The 24,569-nt window shown below is 39.1% G+C and overlaps 1 protein-coding gene across 1 annotated transcript in view; it reads left to right on the top strand.

The window, feature by feature from the left end:
* ST8SIA1 (ST8 alpha-N-acetyl-neuraminide alpha-2,8-sialyltransferase 1) overlaps nucleotides 1-24,314 on the top strand; it is a 171,231-nt gene extending 146,917 nt beyond the window's left edge. Inside the window, exon 5 of the mRNA XM_055571771.1 lies at nucleotides 15,548-24,314. Within this exon, the coding sequence (XP_055427746.1) occupies nucleotides 15,548-16,034 (487 nt within the window). The 3' untranslated portion in view covers nucleotides 16,035-24,314. The remainder of the gene's footprint in view (nucleotides 1-15,547) is intronic.
* Nucleotides 24,315-24,569: the final 255 nt, after the last annotated feature.

Below are 24,569 nucleotides of genomic sequence, written 5' to 3'. Positions count from 1 at the left end.
AGGGTTGAGCTGTTATCATTGGGTCGGACCTGGTCTGCATGACATTTACTTAGCCATTACTTTTTATTTTTAGTTAGAAATCCTTTTAAATTGGACATGTACATTCCATTTTCAGATCCACTCCCTCTTGTCTGATTCTTTGTCCCTTTACATATTTTCCTAATTAGCTTGGCCCTGGACGTGTGACTTTTCAACCCATGATCTAGATTGATTTCTACTAAAATAGCTGATGCTGCCGAAAACGGGTATGTTGTTGAATCTCCAGGTAGCGTTTTCTATCTTCATTTCGCATGATCTCTCCTCAGCATCTACCATTGTTGACAAACTTCTGAAACTCATTTCTCTTCTGTTATTGATCCCATTCTTGGTGTCCCCTTACCTCACTACCCATCATACCTTTTGCTATAATTTCTACCCACATTGCCCACCATTTAAATGCTATGATTTGTCAATATTTTCCTGGGTTGGCGCATTGTTCTTCTGGGTGATCCTGTGCCCAGAGTTCAGCAGGTTCAAAACTGGGTAATAATCTTTCCCCTCAGACAACCTTCTCTTCTTGTGTTACATATCATTGTAAGAGCCACAAGAACCGAAACCACTGACACACCTTAGAGGGACAGAAATCTGACAACTGGTACAGAATTCACACTAAATCAGCATGGACACTGCATCATAGACCTCCACTGCTTTCCAGTGACCAGCACTTTTCACTCCCTTTCAGTCAGCAAGAGCAGCTTCTCCTTCTCCTGTAGCTCTGGGGGTAACACCCTCATCATCTTACTCACAGAGTGATGAGTGCTAATTAGTCTCCATTTTTCCTTATGAGTAAAGTCTCAAACTTGATTGGCAGTGAAGAGGAACTAAAAAGCTTCTTGATAAGGGTGAAAGAGGAGAATGAAAAAGCTGGCTTAAAACTCAACTGAAAAAAACTAAGAGCATGGCATCTAGTCCTATCACTTCATGGCAAATGGAAGGGTAAAAAGTGGAAACAGTGACAGACTTTATTTTCTGGGGCTCCAAATCACTGCAGACAGTGACTATAGCTATGAGATTAAAAGCTGCTTGCTCCTTGGAAGAAAAGCTATGACCAAACTAGACAGCTTATTAAAAAGCAGAGACATCACTTTTCTGTCAAAGGCTGGTATAGTCAAAGCTATGGTTTTTCCAATAGTCATATACAGATGTGAGAGTTGAACCATAAAGAAGGCTGAGCACCAAAGAATTGATGCTTTTGAAGTGTGGTGCTGAAGAAGATTCTTGAGAGTCCCTTGGACTGCAAGGAGATCAAACCAGTTAATCCTAAAGGAAATCAACCCTGAATATTCATTGGAAGGACTGATGCTAAAGCTGAAGCTCCAATATTTTGGCCACCTGATGGGAAGAGCTGACTCATTGGAAAGATTGGAAAGATGCTTGGAAAGATTGAGGGCAGGGGGAGAAGGGGACAACAGAGGATGAGATGGTTGAATGGCATCACTGACTCAATGGACATGAATGTGGGCAAACTTCAAGAGATAGTGAAGGACAGGGAAGCCTGGAGTGCTGCAGTCCATGGGGGTCACACAGAGTTGGACACAACTGAAGTGACTTAGCATGCACATATGTGCACCATGCTAGCTTCAACTCTAGCTACTCCCAAGGTGCTAACACTCCATCATATTAAATTGTTTGCACTTCCCAGAACCCCCTCTCTCCCTCTGTTCCTTTGCCCATGCTGCTCTCTCAGGCAGAAATGCTCTTTTTTTTTTTTTTTTTCAATTTCATATACATAGCTAACTTCTGCTCAGTCTTCAAAATTCAGTTCAAATATATCCATCTCTTAAAGGCCTGTCCTACATTTCTCTCTAAGAGGAACATCCTCTAGCAACATCCTCAGTTTTGGTTTGAAAGCTTTACCCTGAAAATATTTTTAAAGTTTGCCTTCTTAGGGCATATTTTAGTATGTACTGTATATGAAGAGAATAGCTTCTTATGATGTGTTGTTTGCCATCTGGTAAAATATTTCTTGTGGAAGAGACACCCCTGTAGGTTGAGAAGGTGCAGAGGAGGAAGGTATTATAAATTAACAGAAAAATCAGTGTTCATTGACAGAGAAAAAGGAAGCAATAGCTGGTAAACAGCTGCACAGAGATAGAAAAATGACAGCAACTATGAACATGGTAGTTGATCCAAAATATTAAAAAAGCAAGTAAATAACACAAGATCTCTTCAAGAAAATTAAAGATACCAAGGGAACATTTCATGCAAAGATGGGCACAATAAAGGACAGAAATAGTAAGGACCTAACAGAAGCAGAAGATATTAAGAAGTGGCAAGAATACACAGAAGAACTGTACAAAAAAGATCTTCATGACCCAGATAATCACAATGGTGTGATTACTCACCTAGAGCCAGATATCCTGGAATGTGAAGTCAAGTGAGCCTTAGGAAGCATCACTACGAACAAAGCTAGTGGAGGTGATGGAATTCCAGTTGAGCTATTTCAAATCCTAAAAGATGATGCTGTGCAAGTGCTGCACTCAATATGCCAGCAAATTTGGAAAACTCAGCAGTGGCCACAGGACTGGAAAAGGTCAGTTTTCATTCCAATCCCAAAGAAAGGCAATACCAAAAAATGCTCAAACTACTGCACAATTGTATTCATCTCACACGCTAGTAAAGTAATGCTCAAAATTCTCCAAGCCAGGCTTCAGCAATATGTGAACTGTGAACTTCCAGATGTTCAAGCTGGTTTAGAAAAGGCAGAGGAACCAGAGATAAAATTGCCAACATCTGCTGGATATGGAAAAAGCAAGAGAGTTCCAGAAAAGCATCTATTTCTGCTTTATGGACTATGCCAAAGCCTTTGACTGTGTGGATCACAATAAACTGTGGAAAATTCTGAAAGAGATGGGAATACCAGAGCACCTGACTTGCCTCTTGAGAAACCTGTATGCAGGTCAGGAAGCAACAGTTAGAACTGGACATGGAACAACAGACTGGTTCCAAATAGGAAAAGGAGTACGTCAAGGCTGTACATTGTGACCCTACTTATTTAACTTATATGCAGAGTACATCATGAGAAACGCTGGGTTGGAAGAAACACAAGCTGGAATCAAGATTGCCAGGAGAAATATCAATAACCTCAGATATGCCGATGACATCACCCTTATGGCAGAAAGTGAAGAAGAACTAAAAAGCCTCTAGATGAAAGTGAAAGAGGAGAGTGAAAAAGTTGGGTTAAAGTTCAACATTCAGAAAACCAAGATCATGGCATCCAGTCCCATCACTTCATGGCAAATAGATGGGGAAACAGTGGTAACAGTGGCTGACTTTATTATTTTGGGCTCCAAAATCACTGCAGATGGTGATTGCAGCCATGAAATTAAAAGACACTTACTCCTTGGAAAGAAAGTTATGACCAACCTAGACAGCATATTAAAAAGCAGAGGCATTACTTTGCCAACAAAGGTTCGTCTAGTCAAGGCTATGGTTTTTCCAGTGGTCCTGTATAGATGTGAGAGTTGGACTATAAAGAAGGCTGAGCACCGAAGAAGTGATGCTTTTGAACTGTGGTGTTGGAGAAGACTCTTGAGAGTCCCTTGGACTGCAAGGAGATCCAACCAGTCCATTCTAAAGGAGCTCAGTCCTAGGTGCTCATTGGAAGGACTGATGTTGAAGCTGAAACTCCAATACTTTGGCCACCTGATGCGAAAAGCTGACTCATTTGAAAAGACCCTGATGATGAAAAAGATTTAGGGCACAAGGAGAAGGGGATGACAGAGGATGAGATGGCTGGATAGCATTACCGACTCGATGGACATGAGTTTGGGTAAACTCTGGGAGTTGGTGATGTATAGGGAGGCCTGGCGTACTGCAGTTCATGGGGTGGTAAAGAGTCGGACATGACTGAGCAATTGAACTGAACTGAACTGAATAATATATGATGTGGAACGTCTTTTCATGTGCTTATTTGCCATCTGGTGAATTGTCAAATCTTTGGCCTATTTTTAAATTGAGTTGTTTTCTTCTTGTTGTGTTTTAAGAGTTCTTTGTATATTTTAGATAATAGCTCTTTGTCAGCTGTCTCTTTTGCATATATTTTCTCCCAGGCAGTAGCTTGTCTTCTCATTCTCCTGACATTGTCTTTCACAGAGCAAAAGTTCTTAATTTTTATGAAGTCCAGCTTATCAATTATTTCTTTCATGGATTGTGCCTTTGGTGTTTTATTTAAAAAGTCATTGCCATACCCAAGGTCATCTAGATTTTCTGTTCTATTATCTTCTAGGAGTTTTATAAATTTTCATTTTACAATTAGACTTATGTTGCATTTTGAGTTAATTTTTGTGAAAGTTGTAACGTCCATGTCTAGATTCCTTTTTTTTGGCATGTAGATGTCCACTTGCTCCAGCACCATTTGTTGAAAAGACTGTCTCTCCTCCACTACCTTTGCTCCTTTGTCAAAGACCTACTGAATTTTTATGAGTCTCTTTCTGGGTTCCCTCTTCTGTTACATTCATTTATTTATTCTTTTTCCACTTCCACACTATCTTGATTCCTATAGCTTTATAGTAAGACTTGAAGTCAGATAGTGTCAGTCCTCCAACTTGATTCTTTTCTTTCCATATTGTATTCGCTATTCTCAGGCTTTTGCCTCTCCATATAAGCTTTAGAAATGATTTGTTGATACCCACAAGAGAACTTGATGGACTTTTGATTTGAGTTGCATTGAATCTATAAATCAAGTTGGGAAGAATTGACATCTTGAGAATATTGCATCTTCTTATTTGTGAACATGTAGTGTCTCTCCATTTACTTAGTTGCTTGATTTTTATTTAGCTCATTAGAGTTTTACAGTTTTCCTCACATAGATTTTGTGCATATTTTGATAGGTTTCTAGCTAAGTATTTCATTTTTTGGGGTTGCTAATGAAAGGTTGTTGTTGAATCACACGAAGACACCGGGATTCTTGGCCCCTGGAGGAGAAGAATTCAATCTGGGGCCAGAGACGAGGCTTGATTGCTCAGAGCTTTTGTGTAATAAAGTTTTATTAAAGTATAAAGGAGATAGAGAAAGCTTCTGACATAGGCATCAGAAGGGGGCAGAAAGAGTACCCCCTTGCTAGTGTTAGCAATGAAGTTATATACTCTCCAATGAATCTGAAGAATGTCTGGAGGTTGTAAAGACCTCACCAGACCTACTCCCATAATTTACATTTTAAGATAACAGAATTAGCCAGAAGATTTAATGCAGAGACTGTCCTTAGGCAGGATACATTATTGTTATATAATCCTAAGGAATGTACAGAAGGGAAAAAAAAGTTTGTCCTTTCTTCTTCCTTGAGAATTCCAGACCCCTCTCTGCTTGGGGACCCCTAGATTCCTTATCAACCTGCCTAGGAAATGACTCTCTCACTAGTATAAATTGTATTGTGTTTTTTATTTCAAATTCCACTTGTTATTACTGGTGCATAGGAAAGCAATCCTGCAACCTTGCTATAATCACTTATTAGTCCCATCAGCTTCTGTTCTTTCAGATTTTCTATATATGTCATCTGCAAAGACAGTTTTACTTATTTCTTTCACATCTGTGTACTTTTTACTTACTTCTCATATCTAATTGTATTAGCAGTGACTTCCAGGATAATGTTGAAAAGTAGTGGGGAGATCCTTGACTTGAAGGTATCTTTGACTTGTTCCTGATGTTAGTGGGAGAGCTTCCAGTTTCTCACTATAAAGTATGATGTTAGGTATAAGGTTTTTTGTAGATATTCTTTATCAAGCTGATGAACTTCACCTCTATCCATGAAGTTTAACTATGGATTTTTAGAAGTTTATCTAGTCTTTTTTGGTTTAAATAATTTTTCAGTTGGTTCTCTTATATATTTTAATAGGTAATTATGTAATCTGTAAAAGTTGACAAGTTTCCTCTTAAAATATGTTTTCTATGGCATCTGGTCCCATCACTTCATGGCAAATAGATGGGGAAACAAGGACAACAGTGAGAGACTTTATTTTGGGGGGCTCCAAAATCACTGCAAATGGTCACTGCAGCCATGAAATTAAAAGATGCTTGTTCCTTGGAAGAAAAGCTATGACCAACCTAGACAGCATATTAAAAAGCAGATTGCCAACAAAGGTCCATCTAGTCAAAGCTATGGTTTTTCCGGTAGTCATGTATGGATGTGAGAATTGGACTATAAAGAAAGCCGAGTGCTGAAGAATTGATGCTTTTGAACTGTGGTGTTGGAGAAGACTCTTGAGAGTCCCTTGGACTGCAAGGAGATCCAACCAGTCCATCCTAAAGGAAATCAGTCCTGAATGTTCATTGGAAGGACTGATGCTGAAGCTGAAACCAGTACTTTGGCCACCTACTGTGAAGAACTGACTCATTGGAAAAGATCCTGATGCTGGGGAAGAGAGAATGCAGGAGAAGGGGACAGCAGAGGATGAGATGGTTAGATGGCATCACTGACTCAATGGACATGAGTTTGAGTAAGCTCTGGGAGTTGGTATTGGACAGGGAAGCCTGGCATATTGTAGTCCATGGTGTCGCAAAGAGTCGGACACAACTGACCAACTGAACTGACTGAACTGATGTGTATTTTTATTGTTGACTTCTCATTTTATTACATTTTTGATCAGATGATCTGGACTGAATGGTGGTAATTATTTTAATATATTTGTGTATACATATATATCATACTATGTTTTCTTTTCTGACATAATATCTGATCATTTTAGAACGTTTCTGTTCATGTTTAAAAATAATAGTTTAAAATTAAAGGATTATGAACGTGAATTTGTGAATATCTATCTGAATTTTAATTAGTTTTGCTATGTGTATTTTGAAACTATCTGGTTAGGTGCATAAAGTTTCTTGACTGTTACTTTTTTGGGTGGTATTGTTCTTTGGATGAATATACATTCATTTATGTTTTTAAAATTTATTTTATTGAAGTACAGTTGATTTACAGTGTTGTGTTAATTTTTGCTATACAGCAGAGTGATTCAGTTGCACACATATATATTCTTTTTTTTTCTCTCTCTTTTTTTTTTTAATTTTATTTTTAAACTTTACATAACTATATTAGTTTTGCCAAATATCAAAATGAATCTGCCACAGGTATACATGTGTTCCCCATCCTGAACCCTCCTCCCTCCTCCCTCCCCATTCCATCCCTCTGGGTCGTCCCAGTGCACCAGCCCCAAGCATCCAGTATCGTGCATCGAACCTGGACTGGCAACTCATTTCATACATGATATTTTACATGTTTCAATGCCATTCTCCCAAATCTTCCCACCCTCTCCCTCTCCCACAGAGTCCATAAGACTGTTCTATACATCAGTGTCTCTTTTTTTTTTTTTAACTTTAAACAATTTTTATTACACAAAGGTTGTCACATAATTGGGTACTTCTCTACTCTGTACACAATTGTTCTTACTCTCCACAGAAAGGCTGTTTCTTAACGTCTCATTTGGTGATAGCAAGCACTAAAATCCTGATTTTAAAAATGCCTCAATGATTTAAGTTGAAAGCAGTATATTCTTTACTTCATATTTTTATGATTTAAAAACTTTAGATTCTAATTTTACCAAAATGTGTACACAGTTTTCAAGATCAAATGATATGACAAAGCTTCATACAGAAAGCAGCAGTCTCCTGTCATATACTCCCTCAAGAAATGTTCCAAAGCCTTCAGCTTCTCTAGCTGATTTTTCTCTTCTCACATTTTAAAGCCACATGATTAATTGTAATTTAAAATTTTTTCCATTTATCTATTGATTTCTTTTGGAAAATTAAGATTTTTCCTCTCTTAAAGTGCTCCTCACAGCATTGCTCCAGCCCCCCATACACTTATACTTTCCTGAGCTCTCAATCCAGATATATCACAATCAAATCAATGGTCAGTGCTTACCTTAGTGTCTAAGTTCTGTTCGTATCTGAGACCAAAAAAAAAAAAAAACTATTACAAATATTTAATATTCGGTTCAACTTTTAATGCTACTTCCCTGGTAGCTCAGTTGATAAAGAATCTGCCTACAATGCAGGAGACCCTGGTTCGATTCCTGGGTAGGGAAGATCTGCTGGAGAAGGGATAGGCTACCCACTCCAGCATTCCTGGGCTTCCCTTGTGGCTCATCTGGTAAAGAATCTGCCTACAGTGCGCTAGACCAGGACTTGATCCCTGGGTTGGGAAGATCCCCTGGAGAAGGGAAAGACTACCCACTCCAGTATTCTAGCCTGGAGAATTCCATGGACTGTATAGTCAATGGGGTCACGAAGAGTCTGACATGACTGAGTGACTTTCACTTTCAACTTTTTTAATATTTCCCCAAAGTGAATAAAGACTTTTGATGCAACAGTCACTAATTCATCTCCAGACTCTCATTAGAGCTGCAAATCTTCTTTCATTACTGCCAGCATGTAATCTATCAGGGGCTCTTTTTTATTGTTGAGATATCCTTTTAGAAACTTTTCTCTCACTAGAATCTGATTGATGGCTTTCTCAGCCTGCTGTGTACGCTGACTTTCTGGGGCTTTCCTTTACCAGAATCCATCTGTTATTATGTATGTTAATTACCAGTAGCTCTTTCTTTCTACCTAAATGTTCTCTTTCATTTTATAGCATCCCCATCTTAGTACATAGGTGTGATAATTATTACTATTTCTAAACAAATTATGGACTTTCAAGAGTCTTCTGATCTTGGCCTTTTCTGAATTCTTTTTTTCTTCCATTCTGTTCTCTAACCCTCATATTAAAGACTTCCCTTCAGCATCTTCTCATCCTGAGTATCTGTTCTTGTTTGGAGCTCTGTGAGAGACTGGACCTGTCGACAAGTGGGCTTCACTTTCAGTTGAAAAAAAAGTGGCAAGGTGACTCTCAGATGTCATAATATATAGATCTCTCTCTTGACCCATCAGTGTCGAGCCTGGTAAAAGTCTGGCTGCCAATACTGTATGAGTTGAAAAGAAGCTTCAGTTTCCCATAGGCTGAGCCAGCTATCATCTATGCACGCAACCACTGCCCTTCCCTGGAGATCGACACTCCCTCCTCACTAAACACAGTGATGATTGGCCAGTGCAGGATTTTAGGGTTCAATGCGCCTGCATGTTCCTGCTGCTCCATAATCTGAATAATAACCTTGTTGATTGTTCCAAGACACCTACCTTCTCCAGGGTCTCCTGCCTTAAGGCATAGGGCACAGCTAACTTTTAGAGCAATGCTTGGCAAATTAGTTTATGTTCTGCTTTTTTTATGTAGGCTTTCTGTTTTCAGAAGTATTCCAGATGTGGGAATTCACTGAAGGTTTGCTTTCTTTTTTCTTTTTTTTTTAGAATAAATATAGATTTTTAAGAATGTCTTTTCTCTCATTTCTAGAGATTTGCTGTAGGAGAGGAGAGCTGGACCTTTAATCTTCTCTGATTCTATTCAGTTTGCATCTTGACTGGCAACCTGAAGCTGAATATTTTATGAATTTCAGTTCAGATTTTCTGTTTTTGTCCATTTTCATGTTGGTGGCTTCCCTAGTGGCTTCAGACAGTAAAAAAAAAAAAAATCCACCTGCAATGCTGGAAACCCAGGTTTGATCCCTAGGTCAGAAGGTTCCCCTAGAGAAGGGGGATGGCTATCCAATTCAGTATTCTTGCTTGGAGATTCCATGGACAGAGGAGACTGGTGGTCTATAGTTCTTGGGGTCGCAAAGAGTTGGACATGACTGAGCTACTTTCTTTCTTAATGTTTCACACTTTCTTTCATACTTTCTTTCATAATGTTATCAACATTAACATTCTGTTTGTCATGTTGGCTGAACATATTTTTTGGAGTCATTCCCTCTTTTATTTCATTTATCTTATTTTTCATGGCAATGAAATTTCACATCTCAACATAATTTTGTCAGTATTTTTCTTTGGAAAAAGTACTTTGTAAATGATAAGATTTTGGTTGTTTTCTTTAGTTTTTCTTGTATTCTTTAATATAGACTTTAAATATTTATCCTATCTTTTTTTTTTTTGAAATTTTCTTGTCAAGTACAAATATGTTTCCCCTCAAATTTTGAAACTGTTAACTATTTATCTTGACATAAGAAGGAGAAGGAAATGGCAACCTACTCCAGTATTCTGGCCTGGAGAATCCTATGGACAGAAGAGCCTAGCAAGCCCTAGTCCTTGGGATTGCAAAGAGTCGAACATGACTGAGTGACTAACACTTTATCTTGATATTGTCTATTAATTAATTTAAAAAATTTCATCAACTTTCTACTACCACATATTAAATTCATTTGTCAAATGTGCTGTATTTCTGTGCTTTGTGTTGTGTTTGTCTACTATATGTTCATATTCATGATATATTAATCATTTCTATGCTTAATGATTTATTGACTGGTCAGTTTCATTTTTCTTATTTTTCAGTTGTTATTTAATAGTTTTCCATTCATACAGTATACAGCAATTCTGAGCTATTCTGAAGAATGAGGTACATAAAAATAATAAAATACATAGGTTTTTTTTTTTAAACCACACCAATAAAATTGGGAGTATAGTACATTCAAGATGTGTGTTTCTTTTCAAGGTTAAAACTCAAGGAAGGAAGACTGCCTTCTTAGAGAATAATCAGTCAGCTTTAAGACAGGGAACACAAACTCAATTGCCCTGATTTTATTGGAGCTGTCTGTTATTCTCTTTAGTATGTAGTCCACTACAAAAATAGGGATAAGTTCCAACAGCCAACAGAACCCTATGGAATACAAACCATTCTGTACAGCAATGAGGAGGGAATGCAAGCAAGAAAGGGAACAAGCAGGAGTGTACTCACTGCTCTAGAATGTTGATGATGAAATGAGAGGACTAGAGGGTAGCTCTGGGAACAGCCTGGGCATACAATGAATTTTCTTGTATTAAGTTAGACCCATGTTTAGTAGATAAAAGGAAATGATTCAATAGAGATGGAGAGTTTGACTGTTTTCACACCCCCGCACTAGGGGGTGTGAAACAGCCTGTTTCACAGTTTCTAAGAGAAACTTCTTCCTCTTAGAAAAGCAACAAGGATGAAATTAGAAGATGTAAAGAAAGAGATGCCCATAGATGTGTACAGAGAGTTAGATAACTTACGTTGATGGTGTTGATCTTCTGAATAACTGTAGCCTCTGACACCTGCATCAGAATCAGCAGGGAGGGCTGGATAAAATTTCACCTCGCTGTGTGACTGTCATCAAAGTCTAGGAATCTGTGATACAAGTTATTCTAACTAAAGTTGGAGAACCAAAGTTCAAATTAAGTAGGAGGTAATTTGCAGGATATGTCTACATGATCGGGAAAGCATTGGTGAGCAGCAGATATGGGTGGGCAATGGAGAGAAAAAAAGAATTATTAGACAGAGCCTATGGAAGTTGGAAGTAGGCATTTGTGTTGAAGAGGCTGGCCCAGTTCCACGATAGGGATCAGTGTGCTTCCATGGCTTCTTATAGGGTAAAGTAATCACACCTAAAAACCTGTTATCACTTCTCTATTTGTCAGGGTCCAGGAAAAGTTACTAAGGCAGGCTGCTGAATCAAGGACATGAAGAAAATTTGAGCAATTTCCCTTCCTATAGGATTGAGAGACCCACCTTTCTTGGCAGGCAGAGTTCATAACACTGATTGCAACATAAAATCCTGTGGATTTGTGTATTCAGAATTTCAGTTTCACATATTTCTGATGAGCCCTGCCAACCTGTCAGACCAGACTTTCCTCTGCTGATATGGCTCAGTTCCATTCTCAGATGCTGCTGCTTTTTTTTTCTTTTTTATAATTTCATATATTTATTATACTTGACACCTTTTCTGCATATATATATGTCTTGACTTCTGTATACATGTGCACTAGCTCGTTTTCTCTGATAGCTACATAGTATTCCCTAATTAGTTTTTCTTTTTAATTAATTAATTTATTTTAATTAGAGGCTAATTACTTTACAATATTGTGGTGGTTTTAACCATACACTGACATGAATCTTTTTGCATTTCTTTTCCATGGGGATGGTCTTTATACCTGTCTCCTGTACAACATCACGAACCTCGTCCATAGTTCATCAGGCACTGTCTATCAGATCTAGTCCCTTAAATCTATTTCTCACTTCTGTATAATCATAAGGGATTTGATTTAGGTCATACCTGAATGGTCTAGTGGTTTTCCCCACTTTCTTCAATTTCAGTCTGAGGAAGCCTTACAAATAGCTGTGAAAAGAGGAGAAGCCAAAAGCAAAGGAGAAAGGGAAAGATAGAAGCATCTGAATGCAGAGTTCCAAAGAATAGCAAGAAGAGATAAGAAAGCCTTCCTCAGCAATCAATGCAAAGAAATAGAGGAAAACAACAGAAAGGGAAAGACTAGAGATCTCTTCAAGAAAATTAGAGATACCAAGGGAACATTTCATGCAAAGATGGTCTCGATAAACGACAGAAATGGTATGGACGTAACAGAAGCAGAAGATATTAAGAAGAGGTGGCAAGAATACAGAAGAACTGTACAAAAAAGAGCTTCACAGCCCAGATAATCACGATGATGTGATCACTGACCTAGAGCCAGACATCCTGGAATGTGAAGTCAAGTGGGCCTTAGAAAGCATCACTACGAACAAAGCTAGTGGAGGTGATGGAATTCCAGTTGAGCTATTCCAAATCCGGAAAGATGATGCTGTGAAAGTGCTGCACTCAATATGCCAGCAAATTTGGAAAACTCAGCAGTGGCCACAGGACTGGAAAAGGTCAGTTTTCATTCCAATCCCAAAGAAAGGCAATGCCAAAGAATGCTCAAACTACCACACAATTGCACTCATCTCACATGCTAGTAAAGTAATGCTCAAAATTCTCCAAGTTAGGCTTCAGCAGTACATGAACTGTGAACTTCCAGATGCTCAAGCTGGTTTTAGGAAAGGCAGAGGAACCAGAGATCAAATTGTCAACATCCTCTGGATCATGGAAAAAGCAAGAGAGTTCCAGAAAAACATCTATTTCTGCTTTATTGACTATGCCAAAACCTTTGACTGTGTGGATCACAATAAACTGTTGGAAAATTCTTCAAGAGACGGGAATACCAGAGCACCTGACCTGCCTCTTGAGAAACCTGTATGCAGGTCAGGAAGCAACAGTTAGAACTGGACATTGAACAGCAGACTGGTTCCAAATAAGAAAAGGAGTATGTCAAGGCTATATATTGTGACCCTACTTATTTAATTTATATGCAGAGTACATCATGAGAAACGCTGGGCTGGAAGAAGCACAAGCTGGAATCAAGATTGCTGGGAGAAATATAGATAACCTCAGATATGCAGATGACACCACCTATATGGCAGAAAGCAAAGAACTAAAGAACCTCTTCATGAAAGTGAAAGTGGAGAGTGAAAAAGTTGGCTTAAAGTTCAGTATTCAGAAAACTAAGATCATGGCGTCCGGTCCCATCACTTCATGGGAAATAGATGGGGAAACAGTGGAAACAGTGTCAGACTTTCTTTTTTTGGGCTCCAAAATCACTGCAGATGGTGACTGCAGCCATGAAATTAAAAGACGCTTACTCCTTGGAAGGAAAGTTGTGACCAACCTAGATAGTATATTGAAAAGCAGAGATACTTCTTTGCCAACAAAGGTCCATCTAGTCAAGGCTATGGTTTTTCCAGTAGTCATGTATGGATGTGAGAGTTGGACTGTGAAGAAAGCTGAGTGCCGAAGAGTTGATGCTTTTGAACTGTGGTGTTGGAGAACTCTTGAGAGTCCCTTGGACTGCAAGGAGATCCAACCAGTCCATCCTAAAGGAGATCAGTCCTGGGTGTTCATTGGAAGGACTGATGCTGAAGCTGAAACTCCAATACTTTGACCACCTCATGTGAAGAGTTGACTCGTTGGAAAAGACCTTGATGCTAGGAGGGATTGGGGGCAGGAGAAGAAGTGGACAACAGAGGATGAGATGGCTGGATGGCATCACCGACTCGATGGACATGAATTTGAGTGAAATCCGGGAGTTGGTGATGGACAGGGAGGCCTGGCGTGCTGTGATTCACAGGGTCGCAAAGAGTCGAACACGACTGAGCGACTGAACTGACATGAATCAGCCATGAGTGTACGTGTGTCCTCCCATCCTGAACCCCCCCCCCACCTCCCTCTCCACCTCATCAGATGCTGCTTCTTTACCTGCATGTAACCTGAGACAAATGACTTCCATGTGGAAGAAGAAGAAGTTGCAAGGTCTTCCTCTCATTCTCTGTCTTTTTTCATTTGGTCTACATCAGCAGTCTCTTAACTGGTCTCCAGGCCATCAACTTCTTCCTTCCCCAGATCACCAGAGTCAGCTTTCTTGACAAAGACTGAGAGCTAAACAAATGATGGAATATTTGTAATCCAGGTAGTAAAGTGCTGTGCGTACTCACTTCTGTGAAGGTTCCCCATCATCAGAGTGCAGTCCAAACAAATGAGAGACACTCAAGGGTTTCTGCAACACACCTCGTCTTCCGCCACTACCTCCACCAGTCATCCCTGCCTCGCGCATTCCAGAGACACAGAATCTTTATCACAGGATCTTTATCATTGCTTCAGGACTCTGTGCACCCTTGCAATTGGTATCTTTTATAGTCTCGTGGTTATTCTTCTTTTGTTCCCCTAAGGAAATGTATTTAAGTGCCATCCCCTCAATGTAGCTCTTTTTGGAACCCACTCTCCCAAGGCAGAATTATTTTTTCATCTGTATTCCATAGTAATTTATATAACTGTCAACTGTTGTACTTAGAACATTAAAGTCATTATATTAAGTGCTTAATATATAATGTTAATGTAATGTTATTATATTATATTAATGTGCTCAGTTATATTTTTGTTTCTAAAACTGGACTTGGATTTCTTGAGATCAAAAATTTTACTTCCTTAATGCCTGACACATAGGATGTCCACCATAAGTTTTAACTGAATACATTTCAGTCAGAAATCCTCCTATATAATCCAAATTGAAAGAACATAGAAAAGTAGAGTTCTTTGGAGCTAGCAATATGAGCAGCTCTCAGCAACCTTGTTTAATAGAAACAAGTCTTTCTTTTTCCATATTTTATTATCATTGTAGCATTCATTTATCAATGAATGCTTTATCAAGCTTCGTACCTGTAGAATCAGAGCATTTCAGTGGGAAGAATATCTCTGAAATGGTTCTTTTGATTTGCAGATGAAGAAAAAAGTCCTGTGTTTATGTCTGCCCCACAGGTAGCTTTTATCAAGTCTATTCAACAACCAACAACCTTTGTGAATTCATGAGTATTAAATCATTTTTATATCCCAGGCAAGTAAATTCTAAAAGAGACCAGCATGTGCAATGCATTTCAGTTCAAACAGAATCTCATTAAGAAATCTTAACCTAAGATGTTGGGGTGGGGGAAAGCCAGGCTACTTGATGAGAGGTAATTGGTAAGTTCAAGGTGGGTTTTAAATCAAGAGAAGTGCTTTTTATGTTTTTTGCAGAGATGACATGCCTATCAGGGCATCAGAAGAACTGTAGAGTGGGTATTGATGAGTTTCTTTTCCCCAGGTTTAATTGAGCCTCTTCTCTTTGATAGGTTTCAGAACCTGCTGTGGTCCAGAAAGACGTTTGTGGACCACATGAAGGTCTATAACCACAGTTACATCTACATGCCTGCCTTTTCTATGAAGACGGGAACAGAGCCATCCCTCCGGGTTTATTACACACTGTCAGATGTTGGTGCCAATCAGACAGTGCTCTTTGCCAACCCCAACTTTCTGCGTAGCATTGGGAAGTTCTGGAAAAGTAGGGGAATTCACGCCAAGCGCCTGTCCACAGGACTCTTTCTGGTGAGCGCAGCCCTGGGCCTCTGTGAAGAGGTGGCCATCTATGGCTTCTGGCCCTTCTCTGTGAATATGCATGAACAGCCCATCAGCCACCACTACTATGATAATGTCCTGCCCTTTTCTGGCTTTCATGCCATGCCGGAGGAATTTCTTCAACTCTGGTATCTTCATAAAATTGGTGCACTGAGAATGCAGTTAGACCCATGTGAGGACACCTCACTCCAGCCCACTTCCTAGGGACTGTGGGAAAAAAAAAAGGACTGAGCCAGGGTATTTTTGTTAGGTTTTCTACGTAACTTCAAAAGGAAATGATCAGGTCATTTCATGGATTTGCATGGACAACTTGGAAAAAAAAAATGACAACAGAAACCCAAGGGAAACTCTACTTTGACTATTGGCTTGGAAGACAGAAAAAGAAGTGAACCATCCCATGAAATATTTGGCACATGGTGGATTTGCAACTAGTAATATGCTGATGAAGTGATGTTGGTAAAGCACACTTACATGAGAAGGTACAGTTCACAAACTAGTCAAAACTAGGTATTGAAGCTGAGGAATTAAGGTAGATTAAGTGAAATGCCAGAGTAGAAGTGTTAGTGGTTATCAACCTGAACTGACTTAGTTTAAAAAAAAAAAGCTATCTTAATCAGACTAACATTAGAACTATAGGTTTTTAAAAAATTCTTACTTAATTTTGCCCTATTTAAGGGCAGTGAGTAGGTGATGGGGTACATTTTTTAAAAATCCCTTACTGAGTAATATGGATACAAAACACTACAGCTGATAATTGTAATTTGTTGAACCAAGTCTTTGTTAACTAGAGTTCCCCTCCCTTCCATTTAAAAAATTGTTAAATAAGAATTACTTCCTCCCCTTTTGTCAAGTTCACTTAGACAATGTGAAACATTGTTGAATTTAGATTGTGTTGATTCATTGTCAGGAGGACGAATCACTTTCCCTCCTCAGAATTTAGGGCATAAACTCAGTTTTAGGTCTGCATTATGCAAGCCTATTTGCATTATTATTGTGTGTGCTCAGTTGCTCAGTTGTGTCCTACTCTCTGTGACCCCATGGACCATAGCCTGCCAGACTTCTCTGTCCATGGGATTTGGAGTGGGTTGTCATTTCCTATTTCACAGGATCTTCCTGACCCAGGGACCGAAACCCACATCTCTTGCTTATTATTTTAGTGCAAAAAACTACAAATACAAGTGCATTATTTGTTTGCAAATTGGCATAATTATCTTCATAATTTAATATTCGGAGATGAAGTAAAGCACAATGACATCAAGCTTAGTCTCTGGAAGACAGACCGGAAGATACTCCCTTTTCTTTCTGCCATGGTAAATAGGTTCTCTCCAAGATGAAGCATATGCACGCACAGATAAAAGCATGCATAGACTCATGTACACTCATACACACACTCAGACAAAGCTCATTCCTGTGCAGCTATGAAAGCGGAACCCATATGACCTGGGATGGCAGAAATCTGTAACTCGTGTTGGAGAGCTATGAATGCATTAAGTGCTACCTACCACACCTTGCTACGAGACAAACCAGCTTACTGGTTGCTGCTCTGATGCTCATACCAGCATGAGATGTGAGCCTTAGCCCCAAATCATTCCAAATGAACAGAACTGTTTTAGTGTATGTGACTCCCCGCCACCAACATCTCATGAGTAAATCCTGTGTTATATATGGTCATCAACACATGGCTCACAGCAGTACAGGGATGCGAGTTAGTAGCTGTTGATGCCCTTAGTAACAGGTAGGACAGCTTAGAAGGCTTGTTACCTCAGCTTTGACACACTGCACACAAACTCTGTGGACAGTTTACGGGCAGCCAGATGTGTTTACATACAGAGAAAGGTAAAAGAAACCTCACATGGTCTTTGTGTTTGGGGATGTCTTAATCTAAAAGGAGACAGTACATATCACTAACTTAGTTCTTTGAAGTGTCACCAAAATGTAGGTAAACTGTACCCAAAAGTTCTGCTTCATTTTCCGTGGAAAAGACGTAGTATACAATGTAGACTAAACCAGGTGGCAGTTTTGGGGTGGATTCATTTAAATAATACTGAGATAACAAAGCCCTTGGGAAAATTCTACATCATTGGGATGTGGTGGTGCTCAGTCGCTCAGTCGTGTCCGACTCCTTGCAACCCCATGGACTGTAGGCCGCCAGGCTTCTCTGTCCATGGACTTTTCCAGAAAAGAATACTGAAGTGGGTTGCCATTTCCTACTCCAGGGGATCTTCCTGTCCAGGCAATTTCTAAATAAGATTGAATATTAAGGTTATTATAGAGATCAACAGTTAAAATATGACTGGTGACATAACACAGATTCTATTGATACTTAGAAAGTTAAGAATTTAAGGATATTGATTCTGTGCAGATCTGATTTGCTCTTTGATCCTATTTGGCAGCAAAAATGTAATGAGAATGTGCTGTGGGTGAGTCGCACTAAATATGCACTGTATGTGCAATCCTGAATATATTTCCTCTTTTGAGCTGTTGTTATTATTTAATAACTACCTGAAAAGGAATGCATTTTTACCTATACATTTCATCAAAATATAAAAGGCCTAACAAAAAACACACATAAAAGTTAATAAAATAGATAATACTCAAATTAGTGCTTTAATCGTTTATTGTTAAAATCAGTAATTAATGAACTCCATCGAACTCATGTGTCTTGGCTCCATTGAAGATGTCTTCTGGAAATTTTGCACTTTGTAATTCCTGGGCTAGGTTTGTGCAAGAGATTTGTACAGTGGTTAGTTGTACATTTGGGGCTTCTGAAAGGCAAGCAAATGGATAGAGTATAATTAGATCACGGCTTCTTAACTGGGGTGATTCTCCTCCCCTAACTGGTGACATTTGCCAGTGTCAGAGAAGGTGATGGCACCCCACTCCAGTACTCTTGCCTGGAAAATCCCATGTATGGAGGAGCCTGGTAGGCTGCAGTCCATGGGGTCGCGAAGAGTCGGACACGACTGAGCGACTTCACGTTCACTTTTCACTTTCATGCATTGGAGAAGGAAATGGCAACCCACTCCAGTGTTCTTGCCTGGAGAATCCCAGGGACAGGGGAGCCTGGTGGGCTGCCGTCTGTGGGGTCGCACAGTCAGACACGACTGAAGCGACTTAGCGGCAGCAGCAGCAGCAGACTTTTTTGTGGGATCTTAGTTCCCCCACCAGAGGTGGAACCCAGGCCCTCGGCAGTGAAAGCTCAGAGTCCTGACCACTGGATCACCAGGGAATTCTTAGGAGACATTTTTGATGGTCATGGTTTGGAGGGTGCTGCCAGTATCTAGTGGAGAGAGGCTGGGGTTCTACTAAAGATCTACAATGCACAGAGCAGCCCCCCCAACAAAGAATTACCCATGTGAAAATCCCAGTAGTGCCAAGGTTGAGAAACCCCAGATTAGACCAAAATGATATTTTGATTATCCCATATTATCTTCACTTACATGCTCATGTCATTCAAAGTATGACTACAATTTAATTAGAATGCTTTCTCAGAGTAGATTACAGTTTGGCATTATTTTATAGTGATAATTCACAAGTATGCCATACATATTTCCTTTTCTGTGGTTAGATATATCTCAATGTAGGAGTTGTGAGTGTGTAGGCTTATGTGTGTGTACATGTGCTTATAGCATAAAGTTAGTATATCCATCCTTATTAGAATATATGTGTTCCTAAGTGAGGATCTTTCTAGAATTATCCTGCACAGTACTCTGGCATACTCTATTACTCTTAAGTTAAATTCTAAGCTGCCATTATTTTATTTTTTTGAAATTGAGACCTTCAGAATTGGGCCTCATTATTTGTCAAATTTGGTTGAGTACATTTTAATGTTACTGACCCTTAAGATTCAGCTCAGAAGAGAGTTAGGTTGCTCACGTGTGTTGTAGACACATTTCATAAGAAAGTATTTCATCACTTTTGATGCACCTGCAAGGAGAAGGCATCATCCTCTAGCATATTAGTCTAATTTTTACGTTATATTTCAGTGGCAAAAATTAGGTTGCTCCATGGGGATAAATGAGGGGATGAAGAGACTGAAAATGAGTACCTGATGTGAATTTTTATTTTTATTAGCTCCAATTGGAGAACTGCACTGATATTATGGATCATGAGTAAGAAAGACTTCTGTTTGATTTTAATTAGACTTAGGTCAAATTAAGATGCCTGAAGGATTAAGTCTTTCATAAGAAAGTAATTTTTTATATGAAAGATTTTTTATGGAAGAAGACACTGGACACGTGCTTTCTGTAGAGTATTTGACCAACAGTTTATACAACATTGTGCATCTAAATTGAAAGTAACACAAGAAGTTAAGGAGTGCTTCCTGGATTTTTTTTCTGTATAGTTCACTTTTACCTATTTTAACAAGGGCAAATGATTCAAAATGATACAGAGATCCAGAGTGACAGATGTTCAAACAGTACTCTGTTTTTTGGCTTTGTGCTGTTTTAGGCCCTTTTCTGGACTAAAAACCTTGTTTAGGTTAAATATAACTTGTACCTGAAGCAATGGGCAACCTGGCTTAAAAATCTATATGGAAAATAACTGGGGAAATCCTAGGATTCTGAATTTGCCAAAAGTATTCTGAGATTAGTCCAAAGCTTTACAGTAGTATTAGTGATAATTTCAAATAGGAATAATAACCCATAACATTGTCAGCAACTCAAGTAGGTTTGTCATTTTATTATATACCACCTCCTGTTTCTCAGTTTGGAAAATCAGTCACCTAGGGTTTTCATTTCTATGTTTAAAAATACTGATTGTATGAAAATTTTAACTGATAAACCTTTGTTAGGAGGGACTTAAAGAGGAAAAAAAAAAAGTCACAGTCCACTGAAAACTTCAGGAAATGCTTATTGGATTGTATAAAAACTTTCCCACCAAAATCAGGTAATGTATGCTCTCTGTCAGTAGAGTTTCAAAGATCAAACTCTAAGAGGACTTTTATGGGAGCTTTAGGAAGAGCATGTGGAGGAATAAGGCTTGAGAACAATACTGTGCTTTTTATTTCTTCTTTTTCCCAGTGTAGAGGTCTCCTCTGAGATGATCTGATTTTGGTGGGCACACATCAGGGATGGACATGGGCAGACAATACTGAGGCACCTGCAACATGGGTCAAGCCTCTTAGAAGATGAACAGTGTGTGGTGTGTGTGTGTGTTAGTCACTCAGTTGTGTCTGATTCTTTGCATCCCCATGGACTATAGGCCGCCATGCTCCTCTGTCCATGGGATTCTCCAGGCAAGAATACTGGAGTGGGTTGCCGTGCCCTTCTCCAGGGGATCTTCCCAACCCAGGGATCTAACCCAGGTCTCCTGCATGGCAGGCAGATTCTTTACCCTTTGAGCCACCAGGGAAGCCCCAAATGAACAGTAAATACAACTGAATATGACTAGCAGTTTAGGCAACGTCAGTGAACAGCATGCTGGGGTGAAGAAGAGGCAAATGGAAAGGAAGAAAAACCCAGTCCCCAAGCTTTCTATGTACAAAGGGTCAGAGAAGTCTCTACTCTTGGCCTTGGCCTTCCAGCACTCTCTATCTCTGTCTACTACCACAGAAGATCTCCAAGATTTGAGGTCAAGCTAGTAGTCTTGTGATTAGAGAGTTGGTGTGCAAATTTGCTGGGAAGCTTAAAATTTTACACTTAAACATTAAACATTTCTTTTTTTTTTTTATTTATACTTGTGCTCTGTAAATTTGGGTGTCCCATGATAGAATTCTGATCATCTTTACCTAATTATGGCCCTGCCAGCGTTTATTAAAAATGAAACTTTTCCCCCCACTTTGATGCATTTTTTCTAAGTTCTCGAACCTGGGAAGATATCAGATATTCTACTGGTTCTCCAGTAGGCTGGATAAAGCTCTGGAGATGCATGCAAAGGCCTAGACTGCCTGTTTATAAATTCCTAAATAAGAAGCCACTATATTTAGGTTGAACACCATAAAATTTCTATTTTATAAGTGAAAGGAAACTCCTGTGAATCTCCAATTGTGTTGGCCATTTTTTTTCCTATCATAAGAAAATGGATACTACTGACTTTACTCCCACCGTAGGCCTATCTGAATTTTTTACCTGAAATAAATACATGAGTGGAAAACTCATTCACACATAACACAAAAATTCTGCTTGTCATTGCAATAAGAAAAAAATATGTGCTTCCATTTCCTTCTGATTTTCTGGTGCCAGCATTTCTGATTTCTTCTGCTCTAATAGTTAAGGAATAAATAAATAAATTAACTTAAAATACTTGAGATCACTTGTACGATAGCCAAAGCCCATAACTATAAATTCTAAAGCACAAAAGAGGAATTATATTTTGGCTATGGTCACTCATTTACCTACCTCCTGTATTCATATTGATCTCTACATTGTGCTAAAATTCTTTCTGATTTGCTTTCTTGTTGAAGCTATGGGATATAATCAATAATGTGCAACTACCTTGAAGTTTTATAGAATACTGTCTAAATGTATTGATCATGTCTCTTTCTGCTTCTATATAATTAGATTTTCTCCAGTTATTTGTCATTTTAAAAGCTCATGTTTCACATGATACAAATAAACATCTAAGGATGTGATTTTATCCAGGGCAGAGAAAATTAGGAGATAGATATGTCTGTTTTTCTCTCTACCATAAGAGAAATGGAGAATTGTCATTAAAAAAAAGAAGTTTAATGAAAATGATAGAACAAAAATCAGGGCTTTAATTGAGAGGGACCACTGGGAGGAATCTTTATTTTTTTAATCAAAGTACATTTGCTTACAATGTTGTGTTAGTTTCTACTGTATAGCAAAGTGAATCAACTATACATGTACATATATCCCCCCATTTTGGATTTCTGTCCCATTTAGTTCACCGTGGAGGATTGGGTAGATAGAGTTCCCTAAGCTATACAGTAGGTTCTCATTAGTTATCTATTTTATACACAGTGTATGCATGTCAATGGGAGGGATCTTAGTGTGCAGTGAAGAGGAAACATGGAGGTGGTTGTCCTTGTTTTCAGCCCCAAGAACCTTTTCAAAACATTTTAAAGGAAATACATTGTCATGCAACTGTTATTTCTAATGATGGAAACATACTAGAGGAAGCAGTGTGAGACTGTGCAACGCTTGGGGAAAAAAAGCAGAAGTGGTACCTCTTTACCTACTTGGACCCTCAGGGTCTAAACTCTTCCCCACTTCCTGTCCTCTCCACGTTGGGTTTTCCTTGGTGTTTGAGCCTGAATATGCAAACACGCCCATTCTCACACCCTTGTCCATCTCTACCTTGATGCATACTCACAAAATAAGGTGATTTTGATCTTTTGTCATGATGAGGCAGCAATATAGTAGCGTCACCTTGAACTTGACCCTTTGAAACATGATCACCATGTGCTATGCATAAAGTTAGCTTTCGTTACTGCTCCCACAATTATACCTCAGTAAAAGGCTTTTATATTCATTATTACTTAGGCAGACTAGATGTGTTTTCTCTCCTATGTGTTAGTGTAAACACACACATACACACACCCCTTACATTAGTTAGGCCCATTGAAAGAGAAAGATGGCTGACCTGGTTGGGGGTGGCAGAGGGTGCCTTAACTTTTTCTGGCTTGGCTTCCACTTCCTTATGTATTTCCTTCGTGTACCCCTGTCACTCTAGAGGTGTAACCATGTCTGTTCCAAGCTGTATCTTTATCATCAGCAAGAACTCTTACAAGTGTAGTGAATGTGACTATTTTATATAAATGCACAATAGTATCTAGGCCTTGGAGACATCTGATAACAGTATGTAAATATCCTTTGTTGAAGTAGTAGAACCTGCTCATAGGGAATGCCTTAGGTGATAGCTGCAGAAGGACACGGACTAAAAATGCTTGTTTTTTCAGCAAATTCTAGCATTCGTGGAAGCAAGAAAACAATTTTTTTTTCCCATTTCCCATTTATTCTTTAGCACCAATCCATTGGGCTTTCTTGTTGAAAGGTTTCTAGAGACATCTCTTTCATAATGTGTATTGTTGTTGTTTAGTCACTAAGTCATGTCAGACTCTTTGTGACCCCATGGAATGTAGCTTGCCAGCCTCCTCTATCCGTGGGATTTTCCAGGCAAATATACTGGAGTGGGTAGCTATTTCCTTCTCCAGGGGATCTTCCTGACCCAGGGATGGAATGCATGTCTCCTGCTCTGGCAGGATTCATTACCACTTAGCCACCAGGGAAGCCCTCATAATAATGTGTATAGGGTTCACAATTTGTGATGATTGATCATCACTGGAGCACGTCAGAGACACTAAAAAGGGGTGAGAACAGACAACACGGAAGCTCCACTGAACAACAGAGCTCCACTGAAGAGCTAGCCTCGGGGCTGCCCTGGTGGTCCACTGGTTAAGAATCCGCACTTCCACAGCAGAGGGCATGGGTTCCATCTCTGGTCCAGGAATTAAGATCCCTCCTGCCAAGCGACACAGCCCAAAAATTAAAAGGAAAATTAAAAAGGAAAAAAGAAAAAGCTTGCCTAAATTTTTGGAAGTCTGGAACATGACTAGAACTTCAGTTACCATACAACATAGTTGGTCTGAAAAGCTTTGAAAAAGAAAATTTCTCTTTAACTGATGATTGAACATTATATATTATTCTGCATGTGTGAAGGCTATTTTTCAAGAGTAAATTTGCAGAGACTAGAGCTCAGGAAAAAAAATAGAAAAATTCAAATAGACTTTCTCATGCAGTGTAGTCTGACTCCAAGTCGATAGATGCAGTATTT

The sequence above is a fragment of the Bubalus kerabau genome, chromosome 1, assembly GCF_029407905.1.
Source record: "Bubalus kerabau isolate K-KA32 ecotype Philippines breed swamp buffalo chromosome 1, PCC_UOA_SB_1v2, whole genome shotgun sequence".
Lineage (NCBI taxonomy): Eukaryota > Metazoa > Chordata > Mammalia > Artiodactyla > Bovidae > Bubalus > Bubalus kerabau.
The sequence above is the reverse complement of the archived record's forward strand: the minus strand, read 5'-3'. Positions and strand labels throughout refer to the sequence as shown.